The 16,135-nt window shown below is 40.2% G+C and overlaps 1 protein-coding gene across 1 annotated transcript in view; it reads left to right on the plus strand.

The window, feature by feature from the left end:
- The window catches only part of EIF2AK2 (eukaryotic translation initiation factor 2 alpha kinase 2), a gene marked incomplete at its 5' end in the record, with an annotated part of 42,320 nt that overhangs the window by 14,938 nt on the left and 11,247 nt on the right, over window positions 1-16,135 (plus strand). The window contains 6 exon segments of the mRNA NM_001082213.1: window positions 8,645-8,771; window positions 9,149-9,228; window positions 9,383-9,479; window positions 10,878-10,912; window positions 12,087-12,149; window positions 14,213-14,335. Coding sequence (NP_001075682.1) covers window positions 8,645-8,771; window positions 9,149-9,228; window positions 9,383-9,479; window positions 10,878-10,912; window positions 12,087-12,149; window positions 14,213-14,335 — 525 coding nt within the window.

The following is a 16,135-nucleotide window of genomic DNA, read 5'->3' on the forward strand; positions in this document are numbered from 1 at the left end:
AACGATTGCCCTCTACCAAAGGTCCAGGAAGATTGGAATGTGCTCAAATATGACCTATAAAGAAAGGGCAGGTATGCTGTTGAATGGTAACGCAAATGCGAGAAAACAAAGGAGAAGCTGCTGAGGATCCAGGAAGGAATGAACACGTTTCCAATTGAGGCACCAATAGGAACACATATTTGCTATTGGTGTATATGTTAACCGCTACATCCAAAGTAGACTGCAATGCAAGTGCAACAGCATCTAATTCAACTAGCTGTAGAGATGAAAAAGAGGTGTTAATAACCGTACGGTGACCATCACAAATTACAGAAGCTTGACCTCCTTTTAGGATATTGAATAAAGGTTTAAGGTCTCCTGTTGTGAGGTGGAGATGTGCAGAAAGCCAATTAATATTCCCTAGAAGTTTTTGAAACTGATTTAAAGTCTGTAAAGAATCCAATTGTAAGGTGACTTTTTGTGGAAGTATTTTTCATGGGTACAATTGGAAGCCTAGATATTTTTTTTTATCTTTTATTTAATGAATATAAATTTCCAAAGTACGACTCATGGGTTACAATGGCTTTCCCCCCCATACCGTCCCTCCCACCCACCACCCTCCCCTTTCCCACTCCCTCTCCCCTTCCATTCACATCAAGATTCATTTTCGATTATCTTAATATACAGAAGATCAGCTTAGTATACCTTAAGTAAGGATTTCAACAGTTTGTTCCCACACAGAAACATAAAGTGAAAAATAATAGATGATTTTTTTTTAAATGATGATGAAATCAGATCAGACCTATTGTCATGTTTAATCCCAGTGAGAGTCAAGTTGGGAATTGATAATTTTTTTTTTTTTACAGAAGATCAGTTTAGTGTACATTAAGTAAAGATTTCAATTGTTTGCACCCCCATAGAAACACAAAGTGAAATATACTGTTTGAGTACTCGTTATAGCATTAAGCCTCAGTGTACAGCACATTAAGGACAGAGATCCTACATGAGGAGTAAGTGCACAGTGACTCCTGTTGTTGACTTTACAAATTGACACTCCTGTTTATGGCATCAATAATCTCCCTATGCACCAGTCATGAGTTTCCAAGGCTATGGAAGCCCCTTGAGTTCTCCAACTCTTATCTTGTTTAGACAAGGTCATAGTCAAAGTGGAGGTTCTCTCCTCCCTTCAGAGAAAGGCACCTCCCTCTTTGAAGACCTGTTCTTTCCACTGGGATCTCACTCACAGAGATCTTTTTGCCAGAGTGTCTTGGCTTTCCATGCCTGAAATACTCTCATGGGCTTTTCAGCCAGATCCGAGTGCCTTTAGGGCTGATTCTGAGGCCAGAGTGCTATTTAGGACATCCGCCATTCTATGAGTCTGCTGAGTATCTCACTTCCCATGTTGGATCACTCTCCCCTTTATTTATTCTATCGGTTAGTGTTAGCAGATACTAGACTTGTTTATGTGCTCCCTTTGACTCTTAGTCCTTTCATTATGATCAATTGTGAACTGAAATTGATCACTTGGAATAGTGAGATGGCATTGGCACATGCCACCTTGATGGGATTGAATTGGAATCCCCTGGTATGTTTCCAACTCTACCATTTGGGGCAAGTCAGCCCGAGCATGCCCCAAATTATACATCTCTTCCCTCTCTTATTCCCACTTTTATGTTTAACAGGGATCACATTTCAGTTAATTTTCAACACTTAAGAATAACTGTGTGATAATTACAGAATTAAACCAGTCATATTAAGTAGAACAGACAAAAAAAAATACTATGAGGGATAATGTATTAAGTTGTCCATTAGCAGTCAGGGCTATGCTGATCAAGTCACCATTTCTCATAATGTCCATTTCACTTCAGGAGGTTTCCTTTTTGGTGTTCAGTCAGTTGTCACCGATCAGGGAGAACATATGGTATTTGTCCCTTTGGGACTGGCTTACTTCACTCAGCATGATGTGTTCCAGATTCCTCCATTTTGTTGCAAATGACTGGATTTCGTTGTTTCTTACTGCGGTATAGTATTCTAAAGAATACATATCCCATAATTTCTTTATCCAGTCTACCATTGATGGGCATTTAGGTTGGTTCCAGGTCTTGGCTATTGTGAATTGTGCTGCAATAAACATTAGGGTGCAGACCGCTTTTTTCTTTATCAATTTAAACTCCTTTGGGTAAATTCCAAGGAGTGGGATGGCTGGGTCGAACGGTAGGGTTATATTCAGGTTTCTGAGGAATCTCCAGACTGATTTCCATAGTGGAAAGCCTAGATATTGATAAGGATGTTGAAGTTGCATTTTCTCAGGGGCTATGATAAGACCAAAAGCAAATAATTGCTCTCTTATTACTGTCAGACATTGTATCACCAAAAATTCCTTGGGTCCAGCTATCAAAATATCATCCATATAGTGTATAATATATAAATTGTTATATTTTTTGTAAATTTTTTTTGAAGAGCAGCATCAATGAAGTGTTGGCACAAAGTAGGTCTATAAGCCATTTTTTGAGGTAAGATTCTTTATTGGCATTTTTGCATAGGTTTTTTTTTTAATATACTGATGGAACACTGAAAGCAAATTGAGGACAATTTTTTGGATGTAAAGGTATAGTATAAAAATAATCTTTAAATCTATTATTGCAATATAAGAGTCCTTTGGAATTGCAGTAGGCAATGGTAAACCTGGTTGTAAAGCCCCCATAATTTTCACAGTAGCATTAACAGCCCTAAGGCCTTGAAGCAATCACTAACTCCCAGATTTCTTTCTGATAACAAAAATAGGACTATTCCAAGGAGAATTAGAAGGAACTATATGTCCTGCTGTTAATTGTTTTTTTACCAATATCTGTGCAGCATTTATCTTTTTTTGTAGTAAAGGCCACTGATCCACCCACACGGGATTATCTGATTTTTATTTTATTTTATTTTTTGCATGGGGCACAGGCTGACCAGTAGCCATTAAGGGAAACCCAATCCTCTCTGGTCATGATTGACAGTTACAGTAACCGGAGACGTGATGCTTTGTTGTTGTTTGTCTAAACCCTTATCTGGCAAATGACCTTGTTGAAGTATGTTAATGGTAACAATCTTATTTGGACTACACATTAAAGCCCCCATTTGAGTTAGAATATCACGTCTCCAGAGATTAACAAGTAATGCAGCCGAACTAAAGGGGTGACAGGCTCCAGCATTACCTGTTTTATCCTCCCATTGCAGCAATATGGAACTTTGTGTTAATCTTTGACTCTGACCAATACCTTGCAATTGAGTTATGGTATTTTTCTTTTTCCAATTTGTGGGCCAGCTTGCTGCTGAAATAACAGAGACATCAGCTCCAGTATCTAAAAGACCACTGAATAACTTTTTATTTAATTTTAAGAAAAATTTGGGTCGGTCCTTAGTTATGGGTTGTATCCAATAAGCCTCAGAAGATCCAAAACCGTTATTTTCTCTTTTATTTAAAAAAGACCTACCAATTGAAGAGAAGGGGAACAGAATCAAGTGAGCAATGCATTGTCCTGGAGTTAAAGTTACATTATTGGCTTGAGTCATAATTTTTATCTCACCAGTAAAGTCAGTGTTTATAACTCCAGGAAAAACCTGTAACCCTTTCATAGTTATACTATTTCTGCCCAGTAGGAGACCAGAAAACCCAGTTGGCAAAGGACCAAAAATCCCAGTAGGGAGGGCTTGTGGGCCCATCTCAGGGGTCAATACTCTATAGGAGATGGCACTGAGGTCCAGTCCTGCACTACCCTCTGTGGCTCCGTGGAGGAAATTGACGGATTTAGGGTGTTCTGTTGAGGAACAAATGTCATGGCCCCCAAAATTTGTTGGGATGGGGCCTGGGGCCAGCCTCGCTTTTAGTTTTTTGAACTTTATTTATTTAATGAATTATCTTTTTTATCAGTTTTGGAGTGACATTTATTGGCCCAATGCCTTTCCCTTTAGCACCAGGGGCAAATCCCAGGAGGAGGGGCTTTTTTGATGTTTGACTTTTGGACAATATTTGTACATGTCCCTGCTGCCCACATTGATAGCACCCTCATTTATCAGGCATAGCCCTCCTTGTTGATTTTTGTAATGACATACCAAGCATAGTGGCAGGTCCTGAATGTTCTGTTTTTTAAATGAATCCATTTTGCTAATTCCTCATCAAAGGGACTGTCACAGAACACCTCAGCCACAATAGCCAATCAATCCATATCTGTGTTATACTTATGTTTTGTAGAATTTACAGTACTGTGGGCAGTACTAGGCAATCTTCACACAGCACCAGAAAAGGATCCATACTGAGAATTAAACATCATTAGTAATCATCACAGGCACATTTTTTTAAACTTTTATTTAATGAATATAAATTTCCAAAGTACAGCTTATGGATTATAATGGCTTCCCCCCCATAACGTCCCTCCCACCCGCAACCCTCCCCTTTCCCACTCCCTCTCCCCTTCCATTCACATCAAGATTCATTTTCGATTCTCTTTATATACAGAAGATCGGTTTAGTATACATTAAGTAAAGATTTCAACAGTTTGCTCCCACACAGAAACATAAAGTGAAAAACAATAGATGATTTTTTAAATGATGATGAAATCAGGTCAGACCTATTTTCATGTTTAATCCCAGTGAGAGTCAAGTTGGGAATTGATAATTTCTTTTTTTTTTTTTTTTTTTTTTTTTTTTACAGAAGATCAGTTTAGTGTACATTAAGTAAAGATTTCAACAGTTTGCACCCCCATAGAAACACAAAGTGAAATATACTGTTTGAGTACTCGTTATAGCATTAAATATCAATGTACAGCACATTAAGGACAGAGATCCTACATGAGGAGTAAGTGCACAGTGACTCCTGTTGTTGACTTAACAAATTGACACTCCTGTCTATGGCATCAGTAATCTCCCTATGCTCCAGTCATGAGTTTCCAAGGCTATGGAAGCCCCTTGAGTTCTCCGACTCTTATCTTGTTTAGACAAGGTCATAGTCAAAGTGGAGGTTCTCTCCTCCCTTCAGAGAAATGTACCTCCTTCTTTGATGACCTGTTCTTTCCACTGGGATCTCACTCACAGAGATCTTTCATTTAGGTTTTTTTTTTTTTTTTTTTTGCCAGAGTGTCTTGGCTTTCCATGCATCACAGGCACATTTAACGTTCAGCTTGACTGCGTGTTCCCCCAGGATGAAACAGCAGCAGCAGAGGCTTGCTCCGGCTCCTCCTTAAAGCCATTAACGTTCAATGTGACTGTTGATAAGTAGTAACTTTGCCCTGCCATTTTCCCAAAGATATTTTCTAATACATGCTTTGAACTTCCTGTGATCTTTTACTGGGAGGTTTTCTTCCTTTACCTTCTTTCATATTGATGACCATGTTTCTGTGTTTCTGTGTGTAACACATTTTTAAGCATCTTTTGCAGGGGCTGGTCGAGTGGCAACAAATTCTTTCAATTTCTGTTTGCTATGAAAGTTCTTTATTTCACCTTCATTCACAAATGATAGCTTTGCAGGATATAATATTCTGGGCTGGCAGTTTTTCTCTCTTAGTACCTGGGCTGTATCTTGCCATTCCCTCCTAGCCTGTAGGGTTTCTGATGAGAAGTCAGCTGTGAGTCTGATTGGAGATCCTCTGAGAGCAATCTGACGTTTCTCTCTTGCACATTTTAGAATCTTTTCTCTATGTTTCACTGTGGTGAGTTTGATTACAATGTGTCGTGGTGAGGATCTCTTTTGGTCATGTTTATCAGGGGTTGTATGAGCTTCCTGTACTAGGATGTCTCTGTCCTTCTCCAAACCCGGGAAGTTCTCTGCTAGTATCTCACTAAAAAGGCCTTCTAATCCTTTCTCTCTCTCCATGCCTTCAGGTACTCCTAGAACCCAAATGTTGTTTTTTTTTTTAATAGTATCCTGTAGATTCCCAAGAATATTTTTTAGATTTCTAATTTCCTCTTATTTTCTTTGGTTTGACTGTATACTTCCCTGTGTTCTGTCTTCTAAGTCCGATATTCTCTCTTCTGCTTCACTCATTCTGTTTTTAATGCTCTAATGCGTTTGTCATTTGATCTATTGATATCTTCATTTCATTTTGATTTCACTATCACAATTTCATGTTCTACTAGTTTCTTCATTTCATTTTGATTCCTCCTTAAGATTTCATTTTCATGAGAGAGATTTTCTATCCTGTCCAGTAAGGATTTCTGTAGTTCAAGAATTTGTTTTTGAGAACTTCTAGATGTTCTTATCATAAATTTTTTTGAAATTTGTATCTTGTATTTCTTCTATCTCATCATCTTCATAATCTTGAATTGGGGTGTCTTGTTCATTTGGAGGTGTCATGATGTCTTCCTTGTTCTTGTTTCCTCGGTTTCTGTGTTTGTTGCTTGGCATTGTGGATATAGTCTTTTGTTTCTTTTTTTTCCCCCCTTGCTGTGGTGGGTTTTCTTGGTATACTATGACCCTAGATTAAGTGGACTGTCTGCTTTTGATGGATCCTTAGAGGCTTGTGATGGGTGTGGCCAGTGAGCTCTGTTGGATTCTTCAGGGTTAAGGGTGTGCCAAAGGTGACACACCCAGGTTAGGTGTGGTAAATCTCTCTCTCTCTCCCTCTCTTTCTCTCTCTCTCTCTCTCTCTTTTTTTTATTCAGAAGGGAAGTAAATCTGCACAGCTGAGCGGAGTTGAAGGCAGTACTGAGCTCTGAGCTCTGGCCCCTCCCTTTCCAGCACTGGTGCATAGACTTGGTGGCTGGGGTCCCGAGCCTTGGGCACCTGTGCCCTCCACGTAGGTCCACTGTGTCCCACTAGTTCTGGAAGAGTTTCCTCTGTGGTTTTTTACCTAACTCTTCCCTGAAACTACAGTATCTCCACTTTTATTAAACTATCCTTTCCCAAACTATCAATGTGCTCCCTCCCTATTCCACCATCTTGGAGGAAGCCCATAGAGTTCTTATGACAGTATATTTTTATAATTGTTCTATTATTAGCTGTCATTTATCTCTAAGTGTGCCTAATTTATCAATTTAACTTTACTGTAGGAATGTATATGCAGGAAAAATATTGCAAATATGAGGTTCAGCACTTTTCAAGCATCTGAGGAGGGTCTTGGAACAGATTCCCATATATAAGGGGGATCCACTATACTCCTGAGGTATACCTGGCTGGGTTAGTCTGTTGAACACCTGAGAGAGTACAGTGTCCCTGCCAGAGGGTGTGGAGATCACCCCATCGCTGAAGTCACAATGGCAGTTGCTGTGTGATAATCACTCTACCGCACTTACAGAATGATTTTCCACTATGGCCAGATTTAGGAGCTGTTTGACCGGATGTTTGTCCCCAGAAATGATAAACGGAAAATACCATGTGTCTGTAACAATGGGATTAGCCCTAGACTCTGAAGGGACCAGGATTTAAGGCACATGATGAGAGGGACGAAATAGAGCTTGAGAGTAACCGAGAACAGCACCAGTGAGCCAAGACTCATGGCTATGGGGGAGAATGGACTGCAACTGAAAAATGGCAGAAAGCAAATGAGCATGAGGGAGATTGTTTCTCAGTGAAATGAGGAAGAAGGAAAAAAAAAATGTAAATGGTGAATAGTTCAAATTGTCGCCTTAGGGCACTGGCCTATGAAGTGACACAGCTGTTTACTTTAACTCTGGTGGTTTTTAGGCCAGACCAGAGAGAAAATGTGATAATATTCACTGTGTTGAAATAGTTAAAGGTGAATTCTATGGATTGGTCTCAATCAGTCAATCATAATTTTCTGTCTCCATAGCTCATCTTTTTGGTTCCTTTGAGCTAAACACTCTAACATTAGGTTCCTAAAAGAGAGAAGTCTATTTGGTGGTGTCTGAACAAGTTAGGAGCTATAAAAAGAGTTTAGTTTCTTATGTTAGCTCTTTAATTAAGAGTCTTGTGTGGGGAAGATCACTCTGGTTGAGTGGGTAGTTCTCTACAGTCTCCAATGAAACATGAAATAAAATAATAATTTTGTGATAATGTATAGTAACTCCCTGACATAAATGTCCATATCCATTGCTTTGGCCCTTAGAAATAGGTATTAATATACCAAGATTACCTGCCTAACCACTTTTAATATGAAGAGAGAGTGGATTAATATGATTTAATATGAAGATAGAGTAGGGGCAAGAGTACTGTGGGGAGTTTCTTAGAATTTTGTATGCATAAGCAAATATCAAAAAATACTGAAGTTAGAGCAAAATCCGTCATCACTTTTCCTCTAACAAGGCTGTAGCACTATAACCTGTCTTCTCCTGTAGAACCCCTCCTTTCTCTATTGGCATTTTCTTTACTGTTTGAACATCTCCGAGAAATTCACTGAATCTCTGCCCCTTTCTTCTCTATTTCCATCTCTATTGACCTTTGGGAAGTTTTTTAAAAAAATCACTGTTTAGGGCCTTTGTGCAGGTCTTTTCAGTGAGGCAACAAAGAGTTAAAACAGTTGCCTGGGAAATGCAAGCTGATATATGGCCAATCTTGGTTATTTAGACAAATTGGTCAGCCATCTTCCTGAGGGGTTTAACTTATATAAGAAATCTAAATCTACATAGTAGATTAGTATTATCTTGATCCCTTTATTAATTAATTTTTTCAAATCATAAGTTAGAGTTACTGTATTTTTGATATTTGAATATTTACCATGATTTCCCCTAGATTTCAGTATAAATGCCGAATTGGGCTGAAAGTATATGGTACCGGTATTGGTTCTACTAAACAGGAGGCAAAACAGTTGGCTGCTAAATCTGCATATCATAAGATACTATCAGAAGGAACCTTAATGGTATGTAGGAACTGCCTCTAGATTTTACTTTATTTTCCAATTTCCTTTTATGTTGATTTGAAGTTAGAATTGTTTACATAAGGCTGGAGCAGCCAGTTGCATAGCAAAATGGTTCTTCTATTCTGTGTCTCATCAGGGAGCCAGGAGCCATTGGGGTGGGAAGCTCCGGGAGGGATGCAAGTTCTACTGGCCACCCAGGGTTGCTTTTAAAATCCAGATTCAACATCCACAAAAAATATGTTAATGTTGTCATTGCTGATGTTTGTAGGTTTGGTCTGTGGAGAAGTAAATGTGGTAGTTAGGGCCCAGAGACTAAGCCATGGTAGGGAAGTAATGTAATTGCATTTATACCTATTGAGGACTGCTCTTTATTTCAGACAATTAACTCTACTTCTCCTGGTTCTGTTGCTACTACAATTAATGACTTCAGAAACATCGCTTTGGTATCACACACATGGTAAGTTAGGACAGACAACTGTGATATTTAACATATTCCAACTGCTCTTGGAAAAAGTAATTTTTATGAAAATGTTTAGTGGTTAAAGGAAATTTAGAGAAAGAAATCACTGATAAAATGCTTCGTAAACTAACAGCTATTCCCCTTTCTTTAGTGGTTCTGAATCGCCATCTGAAAATTACTTCTCAACAACTGTGCCAGAAGGAAGTTATAATGATGACAGTTTAAACAATTCTTCGTCATCTTCTATGGTACAGTAGCAGTGTCTCCAAGATTCCTACTTCATCTTGTTTTCCTGTTTGTTTCCTCATTTAAAAGTGACCTCCACATCCCACTGTAATTTTTATATTTTTATCTTATGTACTCTTACAACATAATAGTATGTATTTCAGATAGCTTTTCACTGTGTCTCATTTTATTAACCCCTACTCACATGCAAAATTCTATACCTCCTTCCCAACTTTCCCTACTCCCTCTGTATTTATATATATATATATCTTTCTTTGATTTTTTTTCTTTCCTACCAAATGGACAATATTTGAAGTTTGTATTCTAATATAGATCTGTTCTTGTTTTAAAAAATCAGAAGGGGGGCTGGCATAGTGGGTAAAGCCACCACATGCAGTGTCAGCATCCCATGTGGGTGCCATTCGTGTCCTGGCTGCTTCACTTCCAATCTAGCTTCCTGCTATGGCTTGGGAAAGCAGTGAAAGATAGCCCGGGTCCTTGGGCCGCTGCGCCTGCATGGGGGACCTGGAGGAAGCTCCTGGCTCCTGGCTCCTGGCTTTGGAACTGCCCAGCTCCAGCTGTTGGGGCCATTTGGGGAGTGGAGCAGCAGATGGAAGACCTCCCTCACTCTCTTAGCCTCTGCCTCCCTATAACTCTGCCTTTCAAATAAATAAATAAATGTTTAAAAGAAAAAAATCAGAAGGAACCTCAATAGGTTCCTCCAAAATTCAGTGAGTTTCTCAAAAATCAGGTCATTTTTACAGTGAGGTTCAATGTCAAATAACTATTCTGATAAATAACTACAAATTAATAGGAAAAAGCAACTCAATAGGAAAATATAAAATGACTCTAACAAACAATTTAGAGAAGAGTTGCTCAGAGGGGAACACCCATGGAAAGATGCTTTTCTTTACTAAGAGTCAAAAAATACAAATCAAACCAACAGTTAGATACCAGTGCTTGATGAGAATACAAATATTTTTGAAAAAATATTCATTTATTCTTTTACTTGAGAGACTGAGAGAGATAATGAAAGAGAGAGAGTGAGAGCGCACACGAACCCATCCTCTCTCACTCCCCAAATGTCCACAGTGGCTGAGTTGGCCAGGTCAGAGGTCAGGAGCCAGGAACTCAACCCTAGCTTCCCACATGGGTAGCAGGAATGCAGTAACTGCTGCCTCCCAGGGTCTACATTAGCAGGAAGGAGGAGTCAGGAGCTGGAGCTAGGTATTGAACCCAGGCACTCTAATGTGGAATATGGTGTCTGAACCTGTAGGCCAAATGCTTGCCCCAAAGCTGTTAACCTATGGGCTAAGAAATGTGGCAGAGAGCCAGCTAGAAGTAAAAGGGGAAGAATAGCAAGAGAGAGCTAGATGATTGATTTAATCCTCTGAAACTCTTTCCCATTTTTTTTATTATAGAATGTCTCCAGAAATAATCATAAGAAGATAAAAAGGTTAGTATCATCATGTATTGAAAATATTTGGAGGTTTTATTTCTGTTTTGGTCTATGGACTTTATTTATCAAGTCTTCAGTGTTTGTAGTGTACACTCTTACTTGAGTTTCAAAAGTAGAAAGCATGCTAGAGGTTCACAAAAAGCTTTAAATTTACAAACCATTTTAAAGATGGAGAGAAATAATTGAATAGAGGCCTATACTATGCTGTGGACCTAAACCCCTATTGGCATATTGCTAGTGATTAGTTAAGGATGGTCTGTGGACGAGTTGTCAGGGAAGCAAGACTTTTCAAGAGAAGTGCATTATTTTGCAGACAAGTTGGTCGAGTAAAATTAGTATGATAACTCTGGTCAACCTGATTAAATGTTAGATAAATTTTGTTGGGTTGGTTTCCTTAACTGAAGATAGAAGCAAGGTTGTACATGTTGTCAGAAATGAGAGTGAGCTGGTAACAGGTGCCATCATGAGCCACCACTCCACCCTGAGCAGCAGAGAGGAAAGATGATTGCTGATAAGGAAGTTTGGGTGGAAAGAAGAGATCTGTGCCTGTGAGATAATTAGGCCTGTAGCCACGGTTAGTCTGGCAGTGGGGAGGGATGAAGAGAATTTGTGAGAATGGCTATAAAGGAAGAGTGAACGTGGCTTGAAGAAATCAAGTTCCATAGCTTGGCGAGAGGTAGAAGAAAAAGCAAAGGGGAAGAATTTTCAAGATCACTCCATTTTGGACAGGATGCAGACAAGAGTCATGGTACTGATGGTGTTAAAGAAGCTGAAGACTTGAGGGGTTCGTAGCAATTTGGGTAAGTTTAGTTTTAGGTGGTGTTTGAACCTCCAGTTGCAGTAACTTACTACTGGTAAGGCGTAATGAGCTGGATGAAGGTGCAGGACCTGTGCCTCTGAGGTCTTGAGTTAGGAGAAAGAAAAGGAGGGACTAGCGGCATGCCAGTAATGAGGGTGTTAAATGAAAGAAGCAGCCAGGAAAGGGGTGAAAAATTATTAGAGAGCAACCATATGTGTATATAGTTTTGTAATGAAAAAGGCTAATAGTTGCTACCTGTTATAATAGTTGACTCAAAATGTAAAAAGCCCACTATAAGGCATAAAACTCATTTTCAACAAGTTATATTTATTTTCAGTATGATTTTTTTTACAGTCTTTTCTGAATTTTTAGGCATTTGGCGCCTACATTTAACCTGCCTGATAAAGAAGCAAGCAAGTATACTGTGAACCCCAGGTAGGGTAGGATGGTGAAGTAGAATTTTTAAAAAATGTTTTTGTTCATTTGACAAAATTCTGTAAGGGCTGATTATAAGTTGAAATTGTATTTCCACCCAAATAATTTAATTATAGCATAAGCAGGTCCACCAAGGCCACTGTCTTTTGGAAAAACAAGGTTTACGTGATTCCACTTGGAATGTGGCAAATGTGATGCTTTGGTGAATCTCTTTGAAATCTATGGAAGTTTTTAATATTGAAAGCAAATACACCTATAAATCAGTGATTAAAAAACAAGGTGTTCCCATAAGAAGCAAAATAGATCCATGTGAATCTCACTTCTAGCTCCATGCCAGATTTCACTTGAAAAAAGGGCTCCTCTGCTGTAAAAAGTAGGATTTTAAATGAAATAAGTAGAGGAGACCTATTTGCAAGAGGAGGGGTACATTGAATGCAAAATTTTAAAAAAATCCAAGAACCAACAAATATTTATTAATCTCCTAATATACAAATGGTCATATTCCTGGCACTGTGCTGGACATTGGTTTGATAGGAAGAAGAAATAGAAAGAGTTCCTGCTCAAGTGGAATTTTGCGGGAATGATTGACATTAAATAAGCAATCATCTGAAAAAGTCTCCTATTACAAGCCAGGGTCTGAACTCTGGAGGAAAAACAATGACATGGCACGAAATGGAAACAGGATCCTCAGAGTGAGGGATGGGGCAGGGCTGCTCAGAGCTGACATCTGTGGGGAGGCCTGAAGGATGAGGTAGTGCAGAGAGACAGAATCAGACAGTTTTCATTGCTCTGGTTGCTGGGTGGATAGTAGGTTGGAGCCGGGGCAGGAGAGAAAGTGGGGTGTCCAGTTAGCAAAGTAGTGTAGGATCCTGATGGAGGTATGGGCTGCATGCAAAATTTTGGAGGTAGAGAAAAGTGGGCAGATGCCAGTGATACATTTTGAAAATTATTTTTTTGTTTGTTTGTTTTGGTTTTTTTTTTTTTTTTTTTTTTTTTTTTTTTTTTTTGACAGGCAGAGTGGACAGTGAGAGAGAGAGACAGAAAGGTCTTCCTTTGCTGTTGGTTCACCCTCCAATGGCCGCCATGGCCGGCGCACTGCGGCCGGAGCACCGCGCTGATCTGATGGCAGGAGCCAGGTACTTATCCTGGTCTCCCATGGGGTGCAGGGCCCAAGCACCTGGGCCATCCTCCACTGCACTCCCTGGCCACAGCAGAGAGCTGGCCTGGAAGAGGGGCAACCGGGACAGAATCCGGCGCCCCAACCGGGACTAGAACCCGGTGTGCCGGCACCGCAAGGCGGAGGATTAGCCTAGTGAGCCGTGGCACCGGCTGAAAATTATTTATTGATTTATTTTAATTCTTTATTTGAAAGACACAGAGCAATTTTTCATCCACAAATACCTACAACACCAAGGTCTGGGCACCAGGCTGAAGCCAGGAGCCCAGAACTCAATCTGAGTCTCTTACCTGGGTGTCAGGGACCCAAGCACTTGAGCCATAACCTGCTGCCTCCCAGGGTGCACATTAGTAAGAAACTGGATTAGAAGCAGAGGATCTGGGACTTGAACCAGCACTCCTGTGTGGGATTTGTGCATCCTAACCAAATGCTATGCCCAGTGGTCCTCCTGCCAGTGTTATTTTTTGGAAGTAGAGTTGGCAAGACTTAATGATGGGATGTAGGGCATGAGAGAGAAGAGAAAACAAAGTAATGATAAACTAAGACAGGCTCAATGTATCTGTTTGTGTCTGTTCTAACAGCTTGGTGGTGTCTGTGCAACACAATATGGTGGTTCTTTCTAAAGTTTCATACCTGTGATTTGAGCCTTTGTCATGGCTTTTGTACAGGCATGAGTTGACTGTGACTCACAAGGGTGATCAGTTATGTTGGATTCTCCATGGGAGAAATTACCCTTTGTGAGTCAATCTGCAAAATACGACTCTTTTTTGGAAGGGGAGAACTGTGTTCGTTATACAGACCATTTCACTAGTGACATTAAAGGGAAAACTAGAGAGGAAGGGATGAACTGCACGACCTCAGAATAATTATGGGTTTTATCTTCAAGGTTCGCCAACGATTTTAAAGAAATAGAACCAATTGGCGCAGGTGGATTTGGCCAAGTTTTCAAAGCAAAGCACAGAATTGATGGAAAGACTTATGTTATCAAACGTGTTAAATATGATAGTGAGTAAGTAGTGAATGTCATAGTTTTTTAAGTGAGAAAGTCTGTTGAAACGTCACTATTCTTTTGTGTTCATTTTCTTCTTCCTGATCACCCTTAAACACTTCCTTCTACCCAGAGGAGCGTGGCTTACTCTGAAATGATCTTACTTTAGTGTAGGTATTTCGGTTCTAAAAAATGGATCTACTATTGATCATCCCTTTGAGGCTGCCTTGGAAACTGAAGCTGTGGAATTATTGGATTTAAGGTGACCTTTGAGATTTTCTAGTCTCATTTTATAGAGGAGACTGACATCCAAAGGTGTGAACTGATTTGTCCGAGGTAAATGCTAGTTGATAGTTGTTCTGGTTATCTATCATTACATAATACAACCTTCCCAAGATGCAGTGACTTAAAAAGAGCAATTTGTTGTCTCTTCTGGTCCTGCGGGTTGGGCAGTTCTTGCTTAGGTTCTCCCAGCCTTGTTTTTGGTCATGTTGGATATCCAAGATGGGCAGCAGGTGATGCTGTCTGTGGGCTGGGAGTTCAGTTGGGACTGTCAAGCAGGGCACCTCCTAATGGCCTCCTCAGGTGACCTGGGTTTCTCGCCACTTAAAGGCCATGTTTCAAGAAGGATTTGTCCCCAGAACCAGTCTTGCAAGAGACCAGGAGAGTGGCGAGGCTTCTTTTCAAAGTTCTAGAATGTCACTTCTACCACATTATGTTGGTTACACAAGTCACTAAGGCAACTCAGATTCAAGGGGAGGGCAGACAGGGTCTGCTTCTTCGTTTCTAGCAGCGGATGTGTGTGTGTGTGTGTGTGGGGGGGGGGGAAGGGAAGGAATTGATGAGAACGATCTTTGGATACTATTTCGCATATAACAAAATGGAGATTTAGAATGCTTTCTCTGGGGTGCCAATCCACTGTGTTCCCACTATAGCCAATTGCTTCCATGTTTTCTCTGTGTTTTATGTTGCTGTGTTTATGATGTGTCTGCCCCTCCCATGCCCGTTAGGTAGCACACTTCCTCAGAAAGGAAAACACCTAAGAAAGAAGACACCAGTCTTGCTTGTTGCTCTCTGGCACCTGTTACTCTATGTAACTTGGCCAGACCAGTCTCTCAAATACTAGAGGAAGAGATAGAAAAGGGATCTGGGCTAAGTAAAGTGACACGAGTAAAGGAGAAGTAGGCATAGAGTCCTACTTCTTCATTGCAGTCAAACCCACTTCCTGTCTGTGGACTATCCCTTGCATTTGAAATGCTCTCATACCTACTCAGCATCAAAATGAGGCTTTTTCTTCATTGTTTTAGGTTACAGGAGTGAAGTACTGTTGTTCATTCTATTTTTTTAAAGATTTATTTATTTATTTGAAAGTCAGAGTTACACAGAGAGGGGAGAGGCAGAGAGGGAGACATTTCTTCCATCCGATGGTTCACTCCCCAATTGGCCGCAACAGCTGGAGCTGCGCCAATCCGAAGCCAGGAGCCAGGAGCTTCTTCTGGGTCTCCCACATGGGTGCAGGGGCCCAAGGACTTGGGCCATCTTCTACTGCTTTCCCAGGCCATAGCAGAGAGTTGGATCAGAAGTGGAGCAGCCGGGTCTCGAAACGGCGCCCATATGGGATGCTGGTGCTTCAGGCCAGGGTGTTAACCCGCTGCACCACAGCACCGGCCCCCTGTTGCTCATTCTATTAGAAGGCAATTTTTAAAAATGGTAAATAAAAATGTTGATGAAGGTACAGTAGTATTTTAGGCATTTCTAGTGGCCTATAAATTTTAAGCATTTTAAAAATATACTTAAAATATGAACTATCTTCAAGAAGTT

This window comes from Oryctolagus cuniculus, chromosome 2 (assembly GCF_051225735.1).
Source record: "Oryctolagus cuniculus isolate XC-2025 breed Fujian yellow rabbit chromosome 2, ASM5122573v1, whole genome shotgun sequence".
NCBI lineage: Eukaryota > Metazoa > Chordata > Mammalia > Lagomorpha > Leporidae > Oryctolagus > Oryctolagus cuniculus.